We start from the raw sequence: 25,698 nt of genomic DNA on the forward strand, positions 1-25,698 counted from the left end.
AAAATATTAATTGTATTATACAAATGAGGTGCAGAGAAAGAAGAGAAGGTGGAGAGGAGGGCTTGTAGTTTTGAAAACCTATTCACATCAAAAATGGATTATTAGGCAACACTACATACATAATCATGTAGTACTATCAATCTATATGATTATGATGGAATACTACTTTACTATAAGAAATTTGAGAGGGATGGTTTCAGAAACACTTGGCAAAACTTATGAATTGATGCAAAACAAAGTGAGCAGAATCAGAATATTATTGAAAACAGTAATAATAATGTATTTGTGATCAATTGTGACTTAGTATAATATTGACCTAAAATAATACAAAAGAAGTCATGATGAAAAATACTACCTATTGCCAGAGAAAAAAATTGATGAATTCATTGCAAATTGAAGCATGGTTTTCTTACATTCTTTGTTTTTCTTCCTTTTTTGGTGATATGACTAATACGGAAACATATTTAACATGATTTCATATGTACAATTGATGTTATATAGCCTGCCTCATAATAGGGTAGGAGGGGTTGGAATGAGAAAGAAAAAAGAGAGAATTTGGAATTTAGAATTTAAAAAGAAAAAGATGTTAAAGTAATACTGTTTTAAAAAAAAAACATTTTTTAAGTTGAGACAAAAAAGAGACTTTTGTCTACTTTGCTTATATATTCTTATTCAAGGATATATGAAATCATGTGTAATAAGGTTATTAGCCCTTTGAAACAACAATGGACGAATCCCCACCTTTTGATGTAAAGTATTGATAAGTTAAAACTTAATGTAGTATTCAAAACTGAATTTTACTTCTTCATACCTTTGTATATCCATATATGAACAATTCATTCTTTTAACATTAATTGAATACTTGCAGTGTTCCTGGAAACATAGTAGGTTCTAGATCTTTAGACTACTTCCTTTTACTAAATCAGAAGCTATTTTCATACCTGTTTTAAAGGTATTCCCACTAAATTTTTAAACAATAAAATTTTAAGCAAGAAATTAAGTAGCACACAATATAAGAACTACTGTTTGAATTTTTTTCAAAAAAGGTAAAGGAATAAAAGAAGAAACTTAAGAGATTCAGTGAAAACTATTACTGCTTATGTGAGAAAATTTCTTACATATATTTCAGTGCATTTTAAAGTATGCTAAATGTGTGAAAGGTGATCTATTTTTTTTTTTAATCTAGGATTCCATTGGAAGATTTAAAAGGGTTGAGCACAAATTTTCTTTAAAGGGAAACATTCATACTAAATTTAATTTTATGCCATCGTACATTCTCCTAACTGATCACTATATTGTGGTAGGTATATTCAATCAAATGTGTTGTATGTTTTTATGTATGTCTGTTTATCATTATGAAGAATTTTGCAACTTAATTTTAAGTATCTAAAAAAGGTCACTATTATACCAGTGAATTTGGAAAGATGACATAAAAGAAGAAAACTTGTCTTAAATGAGAGTAAATAAAATACTCTGACAATGCTTTAAATTTGAAATAGACATATTGACAAGGAACGTTGGGGATAAACACAATGGAATTGTGATAGTCAAGTAGAATAAATGTAAAAAGCACCTTACAAACTATGCAGGACTATTTATTTTACAAACTGTGCAGAACTATTTATCTTCACAGATGCTGAGTGTGATGATAATGCTTCCTTGTTCTAAATGTCATAAATTCTAGGAATTTTAGGTAGTATTGGCTTAGATGAAGGATTTTTAATATTGAAGTTTTCTGTGTTGTATATGCTGACTCCAGATCAGTTAAGTAATCAATTTTTAAGTATATATTTGTTGATATAACCATTGTCTCTACCTCAAATATAAATATTATTTACTTTCAAGGAATCTCATTTAAAGAAAAATAAAACAAAAACTCCAAAATCTCTTAGTCCAACTTAAAGTGAACTACTTTGTGAGCTTTGTGATAGTTTGGGAACAAAATAACAATAGAAAATCGATTAATTGCATAAGTTTTATTGCCACTTTTTATTTATATGCCTCACTGATTTTTCCTTAAATTTATTCCCTACTTTTAACTTTTTAATAAAGAATCATTTAAATTAAATGAACCGTTGAATAGCATAAACTATACCACTAGACTATATTGTATGTAGAGCATAGACTATATCACATTACATGCCCATCTCTAATGCCTCTCCTCTATTGAAAGTCAAGAAGTTACAGATAAAATAAAGGAGTAAAATAGGCATCAGGAATGGTAGATATGAAATAGATTTGGGAGAGGAATAAGGTTTCCAAGAAAAGGATTTGGAAGAATCCATTAAAGAAATATACCATGAAGTCTAAGTATGCTGTTGACTGGCAGGTTAAATATTTAGAGGAGTTTAGCAGATTAACCAAAGTTAATATTTTAAGGAGGAAAATGCCATTAAAGGGAAGATGTTATGAGGAGAGAGAGAGTACTTCATAGTGGGTTAGTCCTGAAAAGGATTGAGGTATTATAAATTTTAATATTAAAACAACTTATTGAAATTTTTCTTGTGATGGGAGGATGTTCATAATTACTTTTTTTTTCTGAATATGCTAATTTCTTTAGTTATAAAAAAGGTGCTCTTTCCATTTGAAATATTAAAAATATGTTTCTGCCCCAATTTGAATTTATAGAACATAATATTAATAATATGCTTTTCCGTAGGCCCGAATCATTTTTGTTCTGATTGTAATGACCCCACAACTCCTTCTCATTATATTCAGGTACAGCAAAAAATTAGAACTGAAAGGTAAGATTTACTGCTTCTTTTACAAAACTATAAAATTTTGGCACTAAGAAGACTTTATTTTTAAATACTTGTTTAAAAGAAAAATGATCATTAAAAAAATTAACACATAACATGGTAGGATTTGTCAAAAATTTTATATATCTCCATGAAGTGGGGGCTATTATTATCTCTATTTTACAAATAAGTAAATTGAATGCCAACTGTATTGTAATATAATAAATTTTAATATATTCTATCTTGGTATGAGCCCTTAAAAATTTTAGTTTTTTCCTTTTAACTGCTATCTTATTCTAAAACACTTTGCCTTACGGGAAGTTTTCCAGTTTTTTTGTTTGCTGGCAATAGAGCCACAATTTGAAGATTATAGAATCATAATAATTTTAAAAATCCAACTTGACTAAAGTTATTTAATGTAAATCTTAGGTAAACTATTTTTGGAAAAATGACTTGATTACATTGCCAAAGTATGTTGATTTTTCCTATATATCTTTTTTCACCTCTCCTGTTTATTCTTGCATCTTTGCTTACATACCCACAAGCTTAGTTCATGCCTTTTTCTATCACCTGAACTACTGTAATAATCTGAAAATTGGTTTCCCTGCTCTCAGTGTCCCTCCTCTCCAAGCTATTCTTCAGTCGGCTGTCAAGTTGATATTTCTGAGGTACACTTCTAATTATGTAATTCCCCTACCCAGAAGTTTCAGTGGCTTACTATTTCTTCCAGGAAAAAATATAAACTTCTAGCATTTAAAGCCTTCTCCAATCTTGCCTCCAAGTCATCATTCTAGACTATTTTCACATTAGTCTTTCTCATGCATTCTCTGTTCTTGCCAAACTGATTTTTTGGTGAATTTCTGTAAACAACATTCCTTCTCCTACCTCTGTATCCTCATAATGGGTTTTCACTATTCTTGGAGTGTTTCTCCTTTCTAAACTTTCTGCCTCGTAGTATATATTGGTCTGTTAAAAGCTCAAGCATTACTTCTTAAATGAAGTCATTCATTACCCTAGTTTTTATTATGCTTCATATACACCTGAAATACTTTTTATACACCATTTATTTATTATAGCTTTTTATATACAAAACATATGCATGGGTAATTTTTCAACATTGACCCTTGCAAAAACTTGTTTCAGCTTTTCCCCTCCTTCCTTCCACCCGCCCCTAGATGGCAGGTAGTCCCATACATGTTAAATATGTTAAAGTATATATTAAAAACAATATATGTACACATATTTATACAGTTATCTTGCTGCACAAAAAAGATAGGATTTAGAAAGAAGGTAAAAATAATCTGAGAAGAAAAGACAAAAATGCAAGCAAACAGAAAGAGTGGAAATGTTATGTTGTCGTCCATACTCATTTCCCAGTGTTCTTTTTCTGGGTGTAGCTGGTTCTGTTCATTACAGATCAATTGGAACTGATTTGGATCCTCTCATTGTTGAAGAGACTCATGTCCATCAGAATTAATCATCATATAGTATTGCTGTTGAAGTGTATAACGATCTCCTGGTTCTGCTCATTTCACTTTGCATCAGTTCATGTATATCTCTCCAAGCCTTTCTGTATTCATCCTGCTGTTCATTTCTTATAGAACAATAATATTCCATAACATTCATACGCCACAATTTATTCAGACATTCTCCACTTGATAAACATCCATTCAATTTCCATTTTCTAGCCACTACAAACAGGGCTGCCACAAACATTTTTGCACACACAGGTTCCTTTCCCTTCTTTAAGATCTTTTTGGGATTTAAGCCCAGTAGTAACATTACTGGATCAAAGGGTATGTATAGTTTGACAACTTTTTGAGCATAGTTCCAAATTGCTCTCCAGAATGGTTGGATCTGTTCACAGTTCCACCAACAATGTATCATCCCCTCCAACATTCATCATTATCTTTTCCTGTCATCCTAGCCAATCTGAGAGGTGTGTAGTGGTATCTCAGAGTTATCTTAATTTGCATTTCTCTGATCAATAATCATTTGGAGCATCTTGTCATATGGCTAGAAATAGTTTCCATTTTTTTATCTGAAAGTTGTCTGTTCATATCCTTTTGGCCATTTATCAATTGGAGAATGGCTTGATTTCTTATAGAGTCAATTCTCTATATATTTTGGAAATGAGGCCTGAACTTTTGACTGTAAAAATGTTTCCCAGTTTATTGCTTCCCTTCTAATCTTGTCTGCATTAATTTTGTTTGTACAAAACCTTTTTAATTTGATATAATCAAAATTTTCTATTTTGTGATCAGTAATGATCTCTAGTTCTTTTTTGGCCACAAATTCCTTCCTCTTCCACAGGTCTGAGAGGTAAGCTATCCTATGTTCCTCTAATTTATTTATAATTTCATTCTTATGCCTAGATCATGAACCCTTTTGACCTTATCTTGGTCTATGGTGTTATGTGTGGGTCAGTGGCTAGTTTCTGCCATACTAATTTCCAATTTTCCCAGCAGTTTTTGTCAAACAGTGAATTCTTATTCCAAAAGCTGGGGTCTTTGGGTTTGTCAAACATTAGATTATTATAGTTATTTACTATTTTGTCCTATGAACCTAACCTATTGATCAACTAGTCTGTTTCTTAGCCAGGACCAAATGGTTTTGGTGACTGCTGCTTTATAATGTAGTTTTAGATCTGATACAGCTAGGCCACCATCATTTGATTTTTTTTTTTCATTAGTTCCCTTGAAAGTCTTGACCTTTTGTTCTTCCAGATGAATTTTTTTTCCCCTAGGTTATTAAAATAGTTTTTTGGGAGTCTGATTGGTATAGCGCTAAATACATAGATTAGGTAGTATTGTCATCTGAATGCTAGTGATTTATGTGGGTTTATTTTGTATCCTTCAACTTTGCTAAAGGTGTGGATTATTTCTAATAGCTTTTTAGTAGAATCTCTGGGGTTTTCTAAGTATTCCATCATATCATCTGCAAAGAGTGATAATTGGTTTCCCTTATTACCTACTCTAATTCCTTTAATCTCTTTCTTAACTCTTATTGCTGAAGCTAGCATTTCTAATACAATATTGAATAGTAATGGTGATAGTGGGCAACCTTGTTTCACTCCTGATCTTATTGGCCATGGTTCCAGTTTATTCCCATTACATATGCTGCTTACTGGTGGTTTTAAATACTTGCTATTGATTATTTTAAGGAAAAGTCCATTTATTTCTATACTCTTAAGTGTTTTTAATAGGAATGGATGTTGGATTTTATCAAATGCTTTTTCTGCATCTATTGAGATAATCATATGGTTTTTGTTAATTTGGTTATTGATATAGTTAATTATGCTAATAGTTTTCCTAATATTGAACCAGCCCTGCATTCCTGGTATAAATCCTACTTGATCATGATGTATTATCCTTTTTTTTTTTAAATAACTTTTTATTGACAGAACCCATGGCAGGGTAATTTTTTACAACATTATCCCTTGCACTCACTTCTGTTCCGATTTTTCCCCCTCCCTCCCTTTATCCCCTCCCCCAGATGGCAAGCAGTCCTTTACATGTTAAATTGGTTACAGTATATCCTAGATACAATATATGTGTGCAGAACAGAACAGTTCTCTTGTTGTACAGGGAGAATTGGATTCAGAAGATATAAATAACCCAGGAAGAAAAACAAAAATGCAAGCAGTTTATATTAATTTCCCAGTGTTCTTTCTTTGGGTTTAGCTGCTTCTGTCCATCCTTGATCAATTGAAACTTAATTAGATCTCTTTATTGAAGAGATCCACTTCCATCAGAATACATCCTCATACAGTATCATTGTTGAGGTATATAATGATCTCCTGGTTCTGCTCATTTCACTCAGCATCAGTTCATGTAAGTCTCTCCAAGCCTCTCTGTATTCATCCTGTTGGTCATTTCTTACAGAACAATAATATTCATAACGTTCATATACCACAATTTACTCAACCATTCTCCAATTGATGGGCATCCATTCATTTTCCAGCTTCTAGCCATTACAAACAGGGCTGCCACAAACATTTTGGCACATACAGGTCCCTTTCCCTTCTTTAGTATCTCTTTGGGGTATAAGGCCAGTAGAAACACTGCTGGATCAAAGAGTATGCACAGTTTGATAACTTTTTGAGCATAGCTCCAAATTGTTCTCCAGAATGGCTGGATGTGTTCACAATGATTCCTTAATTGAACTGAATTGCTATATTTGCAAAGTTAACTGGTTATTCAGGAAAGGTCTAATCTGCCAATCCTCTACATCAATGATTTTCAAACTTTTGTTTTCAGTATCTTTATCCTATTAAAAATTATTGAGGATCTCTCCAAAGCGTTTTTGTTTATCTGAATTATATTTATAGACATTTACCATCTTGGAAATAAAAACTATTTTTGAATTTGTAGACCCTCTAAAAGGGTTTCAGAGATCCCCAGCATTCTCTAGACCATACTTTGAGAACCACTGCACAAGTCATCACATTTGATCAAAGGAAAGAATTCTTCATTTTTGTGTCTCAAATCCCGTTAACAGACAGGTACAATCAAAATAAAAACCATTCAATAACATAACCAATTGTATTAAAATGCACTTAATAATTTTTTTTTAAAGATTGTGTAATCTTAACCTTTCCAGTTTCCTTTTCTATAAAGTGAGGCAGCTGGTTTTATGACTTTTCAGATTTTTTCCCAGTTATAAATATGCTCCTAACTGATACTGATACTTCATTTCTTTAGTAGTGAGCCCACTTTGTTTGCAAACCTCATTTAGGTGAATGAGTAACTTGTTGGTGTCACTAAGGGATGGGAAGTACTGCTATCCAGTCTTTAAGCCTTTTAATTAGCCTACTTCTGAAAAATTTTATATAAGACTTGTTCTTTTCAACTAAAGATCAAGAACAATTGTTAAAAGTTTTGTTGTGTTAATTAAAAAGAGGTCATTGAAATTGCTAGAAATTCCTTCTTTAAGCCTGAATACTTTCCCATTTCTTCTTTCCCCTTTTCACTGGTTACATTACCCAACTTATCTTTTTTATACATAGATATGACATATCAATCTTCTATTCTTCTTTATAGGACATGATAGGTTTAGTTTCTGGTTGATATCCTTCATGCTGCTTATGTAGTGCTTTACTTGGTAAACAATATATATAAGACTGCCCTCAATCCTGTGCTTTTCCCTTCCATGTCTTTGTAGTAATGGTGTCAGTGGTGCAAAAATATAAAAATGTACTAAGAATCACACACTTTTTAGACTACCTATAAATATTAACTTAGCTATTGGTCTTCTGAAATGTGGGGGCCTTGTCCAATGACTGAGGACACATAACTCCTGGAATGACTAAATCATCTCAATCTTGACGTAATCACTACAATTGAAACCAGAATGCAAAAAAATGAAAAAAATTTTACATTTCCAGAGGCAACAAGAAGTATTTCATGACACATTTGATGATCTTATTAAAACATAAATACACAAATCACTATTGATCAGAGAAATGCAAATTAAGACAACTCTGAGATACCACTACACATCTGTCAGATTGGCTAAGATGACAGGAAAAAATAATGATGAATGTTGGAGGGGATGCGGGAAAACTGGGACACTGATACATTGTCGGTGGAGTTGTGAACGAATCCAACCATTCTGGAGAGCAATCTGGAATTATGCCCAAAAATTTATCAAACTGTGCATACCCTTTGATCCAGCAGTGTTACTACTGGGCTTATATCCCAAAGAAATACTAAAGATGGGAAAGGGACCTGTATGTGCCAAAATGTTTGTAGCAGCCCTATTTGTAGTGGCTAGAAACTGGAAATTGAATGGATGCCCATCAATTGGAGAATGGCTGGGTAAATTGTGGTATATGAATGTTATGGAATATTATTATTCTGTAAGAAATGACCAGCAGGATGAATACAGAGAGACTTACATGAACTGATGCTAAGTGAAATGAGCAGAACCAAGAGATCATTATACACTTCAACAACGATACTATATGAGGATGTATTCTGATGGAAGTGGATTTCTTTGACAAAGAGACCTAACTCAGTTTCAATTGATAAATGATGGACAGAAGCAGCTACATCCAAAGAAAGAACACTGGGAAATGAATGTGAACTATTTGCGTTTTTGTTTTTCTTCCCGGGTTATTTTTACCTTCTGAATCCAATTCTCCCTGTGCAACAAGAGAACTGTTCGGTTTTGCAAACATATATTGTATTTAGGATATACTGCAACATATTTGACATATATAGGACTGCTTGCTATCTAGGGGAGAGGGTGGAAGGAGGGAGAGGAAAAATCAGAACAGAAGTGAGTGCAAGGGATAATGTTGTAAAAAAAATTACCCTGGCATGGATTCTGTCAATAAAAAGTTATTATTTAAAAAAAAAAACATAAATACAGAGCAGAAATCTTTAGAGACCATATTCTTCTAGAACAGAGATATCAAACTTGCCCAAATCAGATTAGAACATAACTGAGAAATGTTTAACAAAACAAAAATACAACATCGCATAAATAAAGTTAACTTGTGTTTTTCTAAACCAATATGCAGTCTTCAGAGATCCATTTCTATTTGAATTTAACACCTGTGTTTTAGAAGAGATTTTAAAGAAATTGAACTAAGCTTCATTTTTATTGGATTTTTCAAATTACTCTGTTTAGGAACTCCAGGATTTGTAAATATGACCTCATTTTCCTTTCATATCTTGAGCAAAACGGACATCTTTTACTATATTTTATTGTTTCTGAATTCCTATACAGCTTTGGGTAAGTAGAGTAAACCAGAAGTTTTAGAAAAAATTTTCAATATGCTTATACAGATTATGATGGAAAAGATATTTAAGTAAAATGATCAACATCTATTATAAAGTTTAATAAGTCATATATATTTATCTTTACAAGCCATTTCCTGGGATAATGGTCTTAGTATATGAGCTGTTCCCTAATAGTAATAATAGCAGTAGCTAGTAGTAGTGCCTACGAGCTGCCAAGAGACTCTAAGGTAAGTATTTTACAAATATTATTTCATTTGGCCCTCCCAACAATTCTAGGAGGTGAGTGCTATTATTATGCTCATTTTATATATGAGGAAACTGAGACAAAAGAGATTAAATGACTTGCCTGTTGTCCCACAGCTAGTGAGTGTCTAAAGCTGGATTTGAACCAAGATCTTCTGGACTACAGTCCCACAGTACTTTATTCATTGCACTACTTACCTATTACCTAAAATGCTTAGGACACTTGACCTTAAGGCATATTACCAATATTGAAGGAACAGTCTAAGAACTGATTTGTGTAAAATCAAAACAGCAAATAAGCTTTATATTGACCTGTGGGTACAATCTAAACAACAAGCCCAGATAATAAGAAACTGAGGTCAATAAAATGAAATCTTGTAAATTATCTTTTAAGTATTTAATCAGTCAACAAGCATTTATTAAGCTCTTACTATATCCCAGGTACTGCACTATCTGTTGGGAATGAAAAGAAAGGTAAAAAACATGGTCCCTACTCTCAAGGAGTTTATATTCTAATAGAGGAGTTAATACATAAATACTGTGTATAAAGTACATGGAAAATCTCAGAGGAAAAGTGCTAACAGCTGGGGAGCCAGTTAAGTCAAGGCCTGTAGAAAACAGCATTTGAGTTGAATCTTAAAGAAACCCAATGAAGTCAAAAGGTGAAAGAAAAGTAGCAGAGAATATTCCAGGACTGGGAGCCTGCCAGTGTAAAGGTGTGATGTACAATTGGGCCAGAAAAGCTGGACTGTAGATGATGGGGGGTCAAATATAATAGGATTGGAAAGATTGGAAGAGGACAAGTGGTGAAGGGTTTTAAAAGGCAAACAAGACTGCATATTTGATATTGACAGTAATAGGGAGGCACTGGAATTACTTACCCTTTTTAGGGCTTTAAAAAAGTCATTGTGTGTGAACAAAATAATTCTTCAAGTCCCACTTAGGTCTCCCATGTTGCTTGGTGACCATTTTCAGAAACAGATTAATACATTTCACAAATACACACACACACACACAAAGTACCTATGTGATACAATTTACCATTTTTGCAAATTTTTTTTTCCTTTGCAATTTGTTTCCTCTTCTGCTTCGATATGAGAAGACAGAAAGTAGGTATGGTTAAAAAAAACTGTTTAGTGTATGGCCCTATCATGTGTAATAGCCATATAAAGTATCCATTAGGAAAACCTTTCGGGTTTTCGGGTCCAGGTCCCTTTTTCTCATCAACACTGAGAAGCAAATCTGATTATTTAGAGCTAAGGATATGAAAAAAAAAACTAAAGAAAAGGAGGAAGAAACAATATAAAGACAGAGAATGTTATCTAGAAATTGTTCCTTTTGCCAAAGCTAGGAAATAAAAAAAAACTTTTTTTTAGGCTAAGATATTTCCACTGGGGATTACACAAAAATAAATCTGCAGAGATTACATGTGCTTTTGAAAAAGCTACTTTTTCAACCCAGCAGATATTACTTTCCATTACTAATGTTTAATTTTTGAGAAGACTATATGAAGGACTGAGACTAAAGCGATAACTAGAACTTATGTTCCTTTAGCCCTCCTGAGGATATAGGGAAGATGCAAGGCAGAATATAGAGGGGGGGCGGGGGAGAAACAACTAACAAAAAGCAAATAGAATTAAAAAAACATTTTTGGGAAATTACATGAAAGGAAAAGCTGAGCTCCACCTGCATCAATAAAACTTGAAAATATTATTATACTATAATAGAAATACATTAAAAAGTCATCAAAAAGATTAATTTATAATAACTCATTCAATATATTTCAGAAATATTTGTTTTAATAAATAAATGATTTTTGTACTTATTGGGCAAATTTCACCAATCTGGAAAGTTCACAGCAATTATCCTATAGAACAGAGCATCTAAATTTTTTTCTATTTGTGACCTCCTAATCATCTAAGAAACTTTTTGGTGACCCTGGACATATAGGTCTATAAAATAAATATATATCAAATATTTACTAATAATAAATCATAATTTCACTATCCCTATATCTAATTGCGAGAACCCATATAGGATCATGAACCACTGTTTAAGGTAGATCATAGAGTCCTCTTTGATATTAGATAAGTGAGCTATGAGGTAAATTAGATAAATGATTATCATATTATGCTCATTATTCAAAAAAATTTTTTTCCTGGAAAATAAGTCTGAAGTATACAGAGCATATTTAGGGGTAGCTACAAACTGAAGAAGTTAGCCACCTAAAAGATATAGATTACAGGCATTAAATTAAAGAGTCATATTGGAAGAAATCACAAAATGTTTCATATCACCTCACAGATAATGCCAGTCTGAGATCTAATAATGAATTAGTCCATGGTCCTCCTGGATCTAGACAGCTGATTGATAAATTACTTCAACATCAGGAATCTGTTGTTTCTTTTCTTCATTGTTCATCTAAATGATTTTTAGGAGTTACTGAATGTCACATATTCTTCTTCCTTCCTGTCTATTGTCCTTTTCAGGACCGTGGTTTATTGGTGAAATTGTCGATGATAAAATAGGCTGCTGCTTTTCCTTTGGGGTATTTGTTGATGGGAATTTCTTTCAAGGCAGCATGACATTTATAATTGGAACTATTCAGGTAAGAGTCATGGGTTAAAATTTAGGAATCATTTTTCCATGAAAAAATTTTCTTCCAATAAAAGATATAATTTTTAATATAAAAGAAAAAACTAGAATAATAAATACTGTAAATTGGAGCTGGGATTAAAATGAGACATAATTTGACATATTTATGAGATTTCTGACCTTATTACATATAGACAAATGGTGAGGAAGACATACAGAGAATATTTTCCCTTTTGAAAAAAATGTAGCCCAAACTTATTACTGCTCAGAAAAAAAGAATAATACATCCAAGAATGAAAACATTAGGTTAATAATGATACTGACTGAAACTTACTTTCACCGAAAAACATGCCAGCTAGAAAGATCTGAAAAACAATTATTTGCAGAATCCAGTACTGGATTTAAACTTTATGGCCTGAATCTAACTGAAGTTACCCATGTATATTCTGGCATAGTTTATGTAAAAAGAAGGAAGCACCTTAACTTTTCTAAAAGCCCCCATTGGTGGATAAGATGATATATGAGGTCATAGTTGGGCATGCATAAGCAAAGACTCTGTTCTTTTCCTCTTGAGGAGAGTTGATAGAATCTTGTAATACTAGTAATACTCAATTTTCTGTATTCTCCTTGACCAATTACATCCCAAAATGTAATTCATCTTCTTCCTTCATCAATCCCTGTCATCAGATTGTTATGAGGGTATTTACTATTTTATAGCATGCTGGCCCTCTTTAATGATCTCTTTTTATTCATAAAATTTAATTTTTAGATAGGCAAGTGAAATTATGGTCATAATAATACTTGATCTACATATTTATTTAATGTTTTATTTAAAAAGAACTTAAAATATTATTTCTGTGATCTTCATTTCTAAATATTTTCCTCTCTCCTCCTCTCCCTAGCTAATAGCCCTACCTATTAGAAACAATAAATAAGAGGAAAAGAATCAGTTTTACAAAACTAATTGATATATCAGTAGTATATCCCCTACTTTATTATAGAGTATTGTCCCCTACTTCTATAAAGAAGGAAGGGAGGCACACTTTCTCATTTCTTCATGCTTGGTGATTATAATTATATAGAGTTTAAGTTTCTTTTTTGTTGTGATTGCTTTTACATTATTGTAATTAAATGTTTCTCAAAGGATGTGTTGTGACTTTTGCTAGGTGTGCCCCCAAATTATGGATGTTTCATTGCAAACAGCAAATAAAGAAAAAAAAATCTTTAATATAAATTTTACTTACCCCACATAGTAAAGCAAATAAAACTTGTCTATTACACATGTGTACTGACTTCAAAACATATCAGATCTTGAACTCACAATAAGTGTGGGTGTTCTTAACGGCAAATTGCCTTTGTATAAATCTCCAACTCTTTTTGTAATATTGTCAATTTAACATTCAACGTGCAAAGATTCCTCTTGGCCAAAAAAAGAAAAACAAAAAACCCAACTACTTTGCCAGGAAAAAAGAATGAGCATTTATTATGTACCTACTATGTGCCAGGCACTATGCTATATACTTGACTGATATTTCACTTGATCCTCACAACAACCTTTCAAATTAGGTGTTGTTCTAATGCCCATTTTATAATTGGGGAAACAGAGAGGTTAAATGATTTGTGCAGGGTTCACTTAGTAAGTGGCTGAGATGGTATTTGAACTCAGGTCTTCTGATCCTAGGCACAACTCTATCCATTAGTTCTGCTTAATTCTCTCAATTGCTTCCTTATTTAGCCCGGTGCCACTATCTCTGAAAGTAGGTACTATATTTTTAGACTAAAAAACATACTTTATGCATATGTTTGAAATGAGAAATTATAAAAGTTAAATTTTATTTGGAAATCTGTGAGATAGAAGTTACATTATAGTGGTTGAATATGGGTTATATTGTGTTGAAAACCTGCAACATTTATGGAGCACCTATTTATAATGTGTAATTATTTTCACTGTTATTTTAAAATAACTATTAGTATCTTTTGTTTTTACATGCCTAAAAGTCCTGGGTATACTTTGCCATGCTAGTCCAGAATACAACTCTCTTGTAACAAGGGGAAATAGTTTAGCAAAAAACCTCAAAACCAAACCAAACTACAAAATCTCTAAAATGCAAAAACTCAAACCCAATACAGTGACTATGGCTGATGATGTATGCAAATTTTCAATTTTTTCCATTTTTCTTTTGTCCTCTACCTCTCTGAAGAGGGAAGTATTTCTCATTATCTGTTGTCTGGGATCATTATAGCATTTTCATTTACTCAGAATGAAGCTTTACATCTATAAAGAAAGTATTTAAAGATAACATAGGTGGGGCAGCTAGGTGGTGAAGTGGATAGAGCACCAACCCTGAAGTTAGGAGGACCTGACTTCAAATCTGGCACTTAATACTTCCTAGCTGTGTGACCCTGGGCAAGTCATTAACCTCAGTTGCTTCAGCAAAAAACAAACAAAAAAGATACATATGCTCCAGGGAAGAAAGCATTTACCACAGATCCAGAATTACTGATTCTTTAGTTGCATTATTAACTTCCCTTTTTCTGTATTCTCTTTACTAGTTACTGAACAAGAAAAAGAGATCTAAAGGTTCTTAGATAATAAGAGCCACTAGATATTCAAATCCAAGGATAAATGCTTATGAAAGTTGCTGAAGTCAAATACCAAGCAACATATAAAGCTTGTCCAGAAAAATTATCCTGAAAGTAGAGGAACTTTTCTTCCTCTGACTTACTTTCTGTACTTTCTTTTAACATACCTAAGCTCATCCTCCACATAGAAGTGAAGAGAGACTAAACACTTGGATGTGCTACTCAATGTGACTTGAGGGACTGCCCCCTCCTAAACTAGGTTTCTCCTTATCCACCTTTCTCAGGAAAATGCAAACTCCTTGAGAACTTTTGAGAATTTTATTTTTGTATCCTGTATCGAACCTGGCACAGTACCTCGTACATAGCAAGCATTTAAATTCTCTCAATTCTAAAATACATTTCTTGCTGCTTGTTAGAATATGTAGTTGGATGAATGAAATTTATCTTGGTTTAGTTGCCTTCATGATTTCAGATGTTTCATGAAACATGGTGATGAAAATAAAAACTTGTTTGAAAGAATTTTCTAGTTCACAAAGCACCGCTCCCTAAATCTTATTTGATAAGTCACCAACCTTGAAAAGTAGGCAGGATTAGTAATATTCTTCTTTTATTGATGAAGAAACTCGACTCAGTGAGTTTGGGTGGCTTGCACAAGGTATAAAGACTCCTTGGTGGCAGAGTAAGGGCAAGCATGGTGAAGGCCAGGGCTCCATCCTCAATGAAAATTCTTTCAAATAAGAGGTAGTGCCCATAGACAGTTGGCTTTGAGTTCATATATTGGCTAGATTCCACCCTTATCAGCGATTTGCCGTGTGCTGACAATTGTTCTGTTTCCTTTCCTAGATACTACTTTTTAATATACCCCTTTTGATCTATCTGTGCTGGATCTTATTGCTGCGGTGCCAGGGTTACATCTTTTCCTCTCACTTCAAGGGAAGATACCATAAGGTTCTACCTGTCCATATCCTCATGTTGCTGGTCTATGCATGCCAAATTGGTAGCTGTTACTTGCTCGGGAAGGCCTATGGCACCGTGGCCCTTCTTTTCTCCCCCATGTATACCTGGTTGACGCTGTTTGTGCCGATTCTTGTTCGTTGGGCGTGGAAACTGAGCCCCAGTGAACTCAGACCCTTCTCAGTGGAACTTAAAAACTTTATGAGCTCCCAGAACCAATGACCGAAATGCAGCGGCGAAGAGCTTGGGCCTTCTACTGACGTCGCCCCCGTCGGCGCTTGGGGTCCCAGCCGCCCTCTGGAGAGGCTGCCCGGAGGAGCTGCGCCCGAAGCGGATGAGAAGGTCGGTTGGCCCTGATGCTTAAAGCCTTGAGCCGCATTTGGTGGGCTACATGCTGCTTCTCTGAATGAACCTTCAAAAAACGGCCCCTAATTAACGCTGTGATTGCCGATTCTTGCTGCTTATTCCCCACAGAAGCAAAGGGATGAATTGAACTTTGTGGAATGAAAATGCCCCATTGGGAGGGCGCTTCCCGGATTGGAGGCTGGTTGGAAGGGGTGGTGCCGGACTCTGGACCCCCGAATCTAGGACCCAGCCTCCTGCCTGGTGCTCGCCCCACATGGATTGTTGATGGTTTGATTGAATTCAGGTCTCTGTAGGGTCTCTGCCTCCAGTGGTGGGGTTGTTTTAAACTAATCAAATAAATGGATAAAGTGTTTGCGGTCCAGAGCGGTATCTCGGCCAAGGGGCGGGAGGCAAAAGGGGAGGGAGTGCAAACATTGGTCAGACACGTCCGGCAGTCCGTGGACTGCCTCCCGCGGCCCCCAGCAGTGCCGGCTTCTCAATCTGTTGCCGGAAGCGGGCAGAGAGCCGCCGGAAATATAGCATTTGGCTTCCGGAAGTTGAAGGCGTTCTCCCTGACCGTCGACTGAGGGGTCGCTGGTGTATCGGAGCTCGACGCGATGGATCTTGGGGCGGCGGGACAGAGCCCGGAGGACCCCGTGGCGCAGCTGCGGAGGCTCATCGGGACGCTGCGCTCCTTACTGCCGCGGGTGCGGGGTGAGGATCCGGGCCGGCAGTGGGGTCGCTGCTGCGACAGGAGGGAGCCGGGGCTGGAGTGAAGGGGGGAGGGTCTTCTTTTCCCTCCCTCTCTCACGGCCTGCCCTGTGTCCCCGCAGATGGCGAGGCCAGGGAGACCACGGAGGTGTTCGATGCCCACAGATTTTGGGACAAGCTCGGTGAGTGAGGTTCTCCCCTGACGTTTGGGGAGCCCCGCGTCTGGGATCAGGAAGATCCCCTTGCCTGTCATTCATCCCCGCGACACTGACAGACCCACCGACCGATGGGGAAACTGAGTCGGGTCCTTCTCCCCTATGTCTGGGATGGGGCGGAGCGTCTGTTTTGATGGGAGCGCCCCAGGGATGAGAAATGTGACCTGATAGTGCTAGAGGATGGGGTGCCTACGGATTATCGGCCGGGGAACAGCCCCAACTTGTGCGGTCTTATCGGCGCCAGTTGCTCTTTCCGCGCTGTCCCCGCTCCATTGACCCTTTCCTTCCCCTAGGGCAGAGGGCCCTGGCGGTGTCCCAGGAAGCCACGAAGCTGAGCCTGGCCTTCGCAAGACCTCCCCTGCCTTCCCCAGAGGTGGGTCTGTCGTGGGTGGTTCTGGTGCTGCCCACTCAGCCTCTGCTTTCACACATTGCTTTCAGTTCTTTTCTCTAAAACCAAAGATAGCAAAGTACCAAATTCTGGGGTAAGGTTACCCACAAGTTTTCCCTGCCTTTCCCCTCTTTTTCATTTCCACAAAAGTAAATTTTTATATACTAATGTCAAGAAACAATATAGATTTTTTCCACTTTCACCTCCCCTGCACTGATGAGCTTGTCTGTCTGTTCCAGTCACGCCAGCAGTAAGTTGAGATGATGCCCATGAAAGTACTTGAGTTCTTTGGGAAAAAAAGCAGACTATTAATACCAGGTAGTAGTAGTTGGGTTTTCCCCAAAAAAATTACCTATTCTTTTAAAAAACCCTTTAGGGTGTACTGGTAAAATCCTAAAGACAATATAATGTTATTTTCCGTAGATACTCATTGAAGTGTTTTTCTTCATTTCGGGGTGGAAATTAAAAATAGGATTTTGTTGACAGTCTGTTCTAATGTCACATCTCCATATACAATGCAAGGATGTGTGTGTGTGTGCATACACGCTGGTGCACTCGCTTGTATTCTAGTCATTTATTTTAATATATAAGTTTCTAGAAGTTTATAACTTACTTAATTTGAATTGCTTTACTTGTAGGAGCTTACAAAGTAGATTTGGCATGTGTTCTTGAAATGCAATATAATATGTTAAGTAAATGGAGGAGGGGAGAAAGAATTAAATATTTTATTCTGATTAGCAAACTTAGTATGCATTAGTGCTAATGTGAAAGAATTATAGCCCTGAATTAAGTTTGTGTAGTATAGAATTAAGAAGAGGAAATCACCAAAGATTCACTGTGGGAAATTAGACAAAAGAAATATTAGGTCCATTCTAGTCATCTTTAGATTTAAATTTAATGTACCATTCAGAATTTGATATGTGCAGTCCACAGTAGGCACTAGCATTCAGGAATAGTGTTAACTCTTTCTCTTCCATACAAGAGATATTTTGTCTATGAGGGTGAATGGGTGTCCAATGTCCAAACCTTAGTATATGATAGGTGATCAGTAAATGCTTGTTAGGTGATGGTAAAGTTGATGTGACTCTTTGCTTTTTTTTTCATCATGTCACTCTTAATTTTTCATTTTGGAATGGATCTCTGTTTTTTGTAGGACTGCAGAATACTCTGTGAAAGTATCCAGAATGCCGTGTTGGCAGAGGTTTCTGCATACTACTGGCTTCCCAAAGACCAAGGTAATCTGCTTTGCCTACTCAAGATAAAATTTTTGAATGAGTGAGTAAAAACTCTTGTAAGATTCTTTTGCCAGAGCTCCTTTAGGGCATAACACTACCACTTCTCTAAACAGAGAAAAATGCCAAATTAATGAGGATTGATGAATAGTAGAAAGGACAAGGTATGCCATATGGGCAGCATAGGTACTGAGGAAAATGATTTCTCCCTGAAAGACCCCTAGGATGCTTAAAGCTTGGCTTTGGTTGCAGGTATCACATTGCGAAAAATGGTTCGAGATACTGTTGTGGATGTAGTGGAGGGAATGGCCCAGCTTGCGGAGGTGATTGTTAAAGCTCGACCTCAATGGTAATGACCTGGTTCTGGTTGTCACTTGGGGAGGAATGAAAATCCTGTGAGTTTCCTTTTGGGCATCAAGATGGGACAGGCAGGAAGGATGCTTTTTAGAAGATAGGATTGGAGTTATTATCATTGTTTTTTCTCTTCAGCATATCACATGAGTATCTCATATCAACTGGCAGTATCTGGGAAACCTGTGACCAGGTGTCTCACCTACCAAAAGGTGAGTGTGTTGATTGTTTTCAGCTGTATAAGAGGGAATTTTTACTATTCACATATCACTTCCATTTCTGTCACATTCCTAATGTATCCCAAATTTAAAACAAGTATTAGAATTTTAAATAATTAGCCATCACTGCAGAAATTAGAAAAAGGAAAATTGGTATTGTATCTGTCTTCTCAATTGTTATTTCCTTTCTTATTGCCCCAAAGTACCTTCTCCCTTCTATTCAGATTCCATTAGGGAATTTTTATATTTGTTGAGGATTAGGGGTACATGTATTTAGTTTTACTCATAGATGATGTCAGGAGCATTGCTGAGCCGTTAAATAGACTAAGTATTTCTGATGGGACATTCGGCTAAAACAAGTGGTTTTCAGATGTGTCTTTAAACATTTCAGCTCTTCTTGGGAATGAGAAAGACCTTTATTTAGATATCAAAAAAAGTGTTTATCAGTAGAAATAGTTTTACATTCAAATTCAATAATCTTTTGTTAAATAACTAGTTTGTGCAAACTCCTTTATTTGATTCTGGGGAAAATTTAAAGGTTACACAAAACAGGGCTCTAGTCTTCTTAGAATTTATAATTAAATAGGACCATGAGATACATCTAACATCCCCATATTAATATGACAAGCACATAAGAGAAACAAAGTGAAGAGGGCTGGGAGATTAGGGAAATTTTCCTAGAGAAGATGTCATTCGACATGGGCTTTAAAGAATGGACAGGAATTTATAGGCAAAGGAGGGCAGGGAAGGTGTTCCCAGCATAGTTGAATAATGAGAGAAAAAGAAGAGAAACGGGAAAGCATGGGCCATGAAAAGAGACAGACGGCAAGCAGTTCAGTTTAGCTAGTGGAGAGTGTGTGCAGAGAAGCATTGTGGGAGAAGACTGGAAAGGAGAGGCTGGCACCAAATAGTCTTAAGTCTGAGAAAGCCAAGGGCAGAGTTTGGCATTCATCCCATTTGTATTAATGAACTACAGAGGATTGTTGAGTCGGAAATGACAAGGTCAGATCTAAGCCTAAGAAAGATGATGCTAGCGGCAGTTTGAAGGACAAAATGGAGGAGGGGGAGATCTGTTATTAGACTAGTGAAGTGATTAGCATGGGATGTAAGTGTACTGGGTCTGGAGTCTAGAAAATCTGAGTTCAAATCCTGTCTCAGACACTTAACTAGCTATGTGACTCTAGGCAAGTCACTTAACCCATTTGCCTCAATCCACTTGTTTTTACTAGATACGAAGAGTTAGACACAAATTGGATATGACTAAATGACACCAACGAGTGACCAAGGTAGGGCTAGAGATTAAGGGAAAGGTATGAGATATATGCTAGTCTAAAATCATGTTACCTGGTGCCTTGTAAGAAGCGGGAGAAAGAAGGGAGAGTTAAGAGCACCAAGCTTTCAAACATGGTGTTATCACTGACCAGTTAATGACTGGTTCTCTCCTCTCCTTATAGATGCTACAATTGGAGAAATTATCACTGGTTGTCCTTAATAAGATGATAATTCATTGGATTGTTCCTCTAATTTGGGTTTCTCTTAATTCTGTTCATAGATAACAAAGCAGCAACCCTTTTAATGCTGGCTTCATATCTGAGGGTAGTGAAGGATGCACTTGAGGAAATGGAGCAGGTAAGGGGGTTCAGCATCCTTGCCAAGTCATTGGAAAACATGGTGTTTTAGATGGTTAATAGATGAATGGAAATCATATAGCTTCAAAAAGAGGCTATTTCCTAAACATTAATTGAATTAATCTTAATCCTATTTTCATTCTGTTGCCTATGTTATCCTGTGTTCCACAGTTTGCTTAATTTATGACCTAATTTCCTTATCACTAATTATAACAACAGGTTAATAGTACTTCATTATCTCATTTGATCCTCACAATAATTTTTTTTTTAATAAAAAGATAGATAGCATAACTATACCCATTTCATGGATCAAGAAACTGAGTGCTCAGAGAGATTAACTGATATGCCCAAAGTCATGTAGCTAATGAATGGTAAAGCCAGAATTTGGATCTAGTATTTTTTCTACTAGGCCATTTACTGTAACTTAAGTTTCTGAATTTGACAATAGCATAATTGCTTAAATTTGTAACATCTTAGAGTAGACAGCAGTTTGAGGAGTTTGGGGTTTTTCTTTGTTTGTTTGTTTGTTTTGATAATGACTAGAGATAAGTTTGGCTCTCAGTGGGTGGGCTGAACCAAGAGAACTTTCCTCCGAATTTTCTTCTGAAAATTTAAATTTAATATGATAGTTGGGTGTCCAAATTTAAAATATTGTCTTCTAGGCACAGGGGGACAATGGAGATCCTTACAGTGACATCTTGGAAGATGATGAATTGGGATCTCGGGGTAATAGGGACACATATTGGTCAGAAGAAGACCAGCAGCTCTTAGCCCCATGTATGGGACTGATGAAAGCCTCTAAAGCTTGCCTCAAGAAAGTGAGGTCTTCGGTGGAAACCCATGGGAAGACAATTGTGGCGGATCAGGTTGCCCAGCTAGATGACATTGTAGATATTTCCAATGAAATCAGCCCTAGGTAAGTCTTCAGCTTGAGATAATTGATTTATTCATCTTCTATTGTCCTCTCCATCTCCAACTCTCCCTGTGCCAATCTTCTTAACACAAATTAGACTCTAGCTTAAATTCAGCTATTTGCTGGTTTTCAAATCGTCTGCAAACTACATCCCCTTGCTTTTGTTTGTGCTGTTCCTATTCCCTAAAAGACTCTAACCTGCTACTTTGCCTTCTTGGCCTACTCAGACTTCTATTCTTCCATGAAACTTTCTCATAATCTCTTTTTCCCTCTCTTTCCCAAAACAGATCCTTTTCTTCCTCTGAACTCCCATAATACAGCATTTTCCAGATTGTTCCAAGGATTTTTGCCATTTCAAATATTATGAATCAGTGTGCTGTGGGGAAATCTTGATGAGTTTCACTCAAAAACAGTAAATAGGAAATTTTGTATATATCAGAAAAACATTGATTACACATAACAGTGTTTCAAAATAGGCCCAGTTTCCCTCTCTAAGCCTTTGAATTTCTCCAACTCCTTTTTATCCTGAGAATATTCTGGATTCCTGGAACCATCATTTATAAATTCTGTTAATATACTAATATCCTCATTGTACTGCAATGTCTTCAGTGTTTTTTTCAGCATATCACATAAGTACCTCATCACCTGGCAATAACTAAGGAAACAAAGAGTCTTCTATAACTAAACTGATTTGAGAAATGTTGTTTTAGTACTAAGTTTAAATCTTTATGAATTTTGCAGTCACTTATGTATCCATCTCCCTAATAGACAGTTTGGCTTAATGGGTAGAATGCTGGCCTTGGAATCATGAAGAACTGAATATATATAGCTCACTATGATATGTACTAACTTTGTGGCCTTTTGCAAGTCACTTATGTTTGTGTGTTTGGGGCAACTCTCCCATCGACCTCCATTTACCCTGTATTATTGAAGTTACAGATCAATGATCTTCACCATCTTCCTGTCCTGAGTGTAATAGATATTTGTTGAATGACTATATGAATGTAGTTTGATTTATGGAAACATTAGCACCCTGGATTCTGCTTGGAATGTCATCTCCCATTTCTGTAATGAATCAAACACTTTTCCTCTAAAATGCAAATGAAATATTTGCATCTACAAATAGATTGCTGGCACATACTATATGTTTGATATTTATGTTTTGAGCTTAGTTGCATCTTATATAAGGGTAGTCTATCCCTTAAAACTATTATGAATTCAATTTCTTTTTCTCTCCACACTCTTCAGGGCAAGTCATGTGTGTCCCTATGCAACATGAGAAAGGATTCTCATGTATTTGTGTTTTTAGATAACAGAGGCAAGAGATTGAGAGGAAAAGCCTCCTGACTAAGCCTGATTTGTTCTTTATTGTAAGAGTGTTTGTTTACCAGTCACCCTTTGGGGCTTGTCCCTATGTTTTCAGTTTTGCCCTTAATGACTCCTCTTCTTTTTTTCTGCATCTAGTGTGGATGAGTTGGCGCTGAGCATGTATCCACCTTTGAATCGGATGTCTGTGCGACTCAATGTAAGTATTTATGTTGGAGGAACAGCTATAGATTCAGCAGACATTCATTCCAGTTCTCTAGGATTTTATCAAAGGGGCAGGGTGTTGGATCATGACTAGCAGGTATCAGCTCCTCCCAGCATAGATTTCCCGTTTGAAAATTAAAAAGAAAACTGTTAACAAATTGAGCGCAGATTTCTTTTTCATAAACCCAACTTGATTATTGGTCAAGAAAAAAAACATACTACATAACAAGTTACAGTTTTTTATATAGTCCTTATTTTATTCTTTGTATGTTAAAATGTTAATATTTGTAGATGATCATTAAGTTCTCAATAAAAAAGAAAATTACAAAAGTCATTTTCAAAAAAGTACTAGAGACAGCAAAGTCTGCATTTAAAACAATCCTGGCTTTTCTAAAAAGCTTTATTGTATTCAGGGGGCCAGTTAGGAGAGGGGAAAGAGTTTGAATTCCATGCTGCTTCTTAAGCATTGACTCTTTTGGCACTTGGTCATCTATTTTTACTTGACTAGACAGAAATAAGTATTCTGAAGAGAAATAAAGTATTCTGAAAGAGAATTTCTGATAAATAATTTGACCATTTAAGCTAAGAATTTTAAAAGCTATATTTTGACTATTTCTAAAAATGGAAGGAAGAATTGAGTTTTCTTGTTCTCTCCACACATATAATTATAGTTGCTAATGGCTACTGTTAGAAGAGTGAAATTGTCATTACCTTAAATTCACAAAATTACTTTACAAATGTTGAATTATTTTAAAATTTTCATATAATTTAGAAAATCTTTGTACCTTCTTATTTGTTAATTTTCTTCTAATTCTTTGGTAGTTTTAAAATGTATAGAATTTGATATATGTGCTCATATCATGTTACATTGCTATTGGTGCTTGTGAAAATTCTGTGTGTTAATGGAAAAATGAGAGAATACCAGTCACCTCACCTGACAGCCGTGCAAGTATTCCTGGCTGTACCGAATTGGGGACATGAGGCTGACCCTTTGTGACTTGACTCACTCCTATATATCTCTCCCTTCACTCTACTTTTCTTTTCTGCTGAGAGAATGAACTGTTTCTCTGCTTTTCATTTATAGGCTGCAAAACTTGCATCTGTGCTAAAAAAGGTTCTTGAAATCACAAAGTAAGTATGAATTTCCAAAACCCTCTTAGAGTATGTGGGAGGGTTTGAAGCCATCTTCTTTTAGCTACCATATCTTTAATTTTTGTGAACAGTTAATGGTAGGCTTGAACTGCATAAAAGCTATGCTATTGTGAGCCTATTTAGCATTTTGCTTCCCCAAAAAAGTGTTTAGGAAAGGTTTAAGGGTAGTCTGTCCCTTAAAACTACTATGAATTCAATTTCTTCCTCTCTCCACACTCTTCAGGGCAAGTCACGTGTGTCCCCATGAAGAAGAAAACTGGATCCAGTTTCTCTCGAGTGCCATTGATCACAATATGGATAAAATCAAGAACCTTACCCAGGGTGAACTTTGAGCCTTCTTTCCTCTCATGGTGCCCCAACCAGGCTATGATGTCAGCTGTTATGGGGGAGCCAGCAAGCCTCCAGGATCAGGAGAGCTGTAGACTGTGCTCACGGAAGGTCGCGTCCAAAAAGCCATTGAGTGGGATGCTTTTTATGGACAGAAACAAAAAATTATATGCACTCCTACTTATGCCACTTGGATTCCTGAAGAGCTTTATCCTGTATATTCTTTATATACAATAAAATGGTTTTGTTTGTTTCTGGAGGTGACACTGGGTTTGTAATGGCAGTTCTCCTATGAAAACATCAGTCAACAAGTATTTATTAAATGCCTGCTGTGTGCCAGGTACTATTCTAGGCCCTGAGGATACAGATTAAAAAAAAAGATGAAGCAGGTCCTTGCTTCCAAGGAGTTTGTTTTTCCTCCATGTAAAATCCGAGCACGCTGACACCTTTATCCAAAGCACTTCAATTGCTCTGCTGCATTGAGCTCTTAATGGAACCACCATTCACTGTAACTAGTGCCACAGAAGACCTAGGACTCGATGTGCGTGTGTACTTCATTTGCTGATGCAGATGGTGACTCTTCCGTACTCTGGTGTACTGCCCCCATGCCCCTGCTTTGTATCCCCAGCTCCAAAAAAGAAAAGAGCGTGTGTTTTTTCCAAACTTAGCTTGACTGGTCTTTGGATGACAGTCATTTTCTGAGCCAGCACTAACTTCGACGTCAGAGCCTGTGCTCTCCTGGCTGTAGCCTTAGAGAACCAAGGACTTCTCCCTATTGCCAGGCTTTAGGGCAGAACTTGACATTACAGGGGATGGCTAGGATTCT

General features: G+C 35.9%; 2 protein-coding genes across 4 annotated transcripts in view; both read left to right on the plus strand.

Moving 5' to 3' along the window:
• The window catches only part of TMEM62 (transmembrane protein 62), a 50,977-nt gene extending 34,397 nt beyond the window's left edge, over window positions 1-16,580 (plus strand). For both annotated transcript variants that reach the window (XM_051977177.1, XM_051977178.1), the window contains 5 exons: window positions 1,187-1,300; window positions 2,660-2,744; window positions 9,375-9,479; window positions 12,220-12,338; window positions 15,752-16,580. In XM_051977177.1, coding sequence (XP_051833137.1) covers window positions 1,187-1,300; window positions 2,660-2,744; window positions 9,375-9,479; window positions 12,220-12,338; window positions 15,752-16,084 — 756 coding nt within the window. In that variant the 3' untranslated portion in view covers window positions 16,085-16,580. The remainder of the gene's footprint in view (window positions 1-1,186; window positions 1,301-2,659; window positions 2,745-9,374; window positions 9,480-12,219; window positions 12,339-15,751) is intronic.
• A 102-nt stretch (window positions 16,581-16,682) lies between these two features.
• Window positions 16,683-25,131, plus strand: CCNDBP1 (cyclin D1 binding protein 1). Of its 2 annotated transcripts, XM_051977179.1 has the most exons (11): window positions 16,683-16,921; window positions 17,041-17,100; window positions 17,427-17,506; window positions 18,675-18,756; window positions 19,006-19,102; window positions 19,243-19,316; window positions 20,875-20,951; window positions 21,613-21,866; window positions 23,328-23,388; window positions 24,478-24,524; window positions 24,769-25,131. In XM_051977179.1, the coding sequence occupies exons 1-11, from the start codon at window positions 16,825-16,827 to the stop codon at window positions 24,875-24,877; spliced, it is 1,038 nt and encodes a 345-aa protein (XP_051833139.1). In that variant the 5' UTR covers window positions 16,683-16,824; the 3' UTR covers window positions 24,878-25,131. The 2 variants fall into 2 exon arrangements, with proteins under 2 accessions (XP_051833139.1, XP_051833140.1); XM_051977180.1 differs by having other exon boundaries at window positions 16,830-17,100; window positions 17,432-17,506.
• The last annotated feature ends 567 nt before the right edge of the window (window positions 25,132-25,698 follow it).

This window comes from Antechinus flavipes, chromosome 2 (genome assembly GCF_016432865.1).
Source record: "Antechinus flavipes isolate AdamAnt ecotype Samford, QLD, Australia chromosome 2, AdamAnt_v2, whole genome shotgun sequence".
NCBI lineage: Eukaryota > Metazoa > Chordata > Mammalia > Dasyuromorphia > Dasyuridae > Antechinus > Antechinus flavipes.

What these genes read in the sequence shown, in the direction of transcription:
- CCNDBP1 (XM_051977179.1), top strand. Translation starts at nt 16,825, where the DNA reads ATGGATCTTGGGGCGGCGGGACAGAGCCCGGAGGACCCCGTGGCGCAG. An exon ending in TCCAATGAAATCAGCCCTAG is followed by an intron (nt 21,867 to 23,327) that starts GTAAGTCTTCAG and finishes TTCTGCATCTAG; the next exon opens with TGTGGATGAGTTGGCGCTGA. An exon ending in GGATGTCTGTGCGACTCAAT is followed by an intron (nt 23,389 to 24,477) that starts GTAAGTATTTAT and finishes TTTCATTTATAG; the next exon opens with GCTGCAAAACTTGCATCTGT.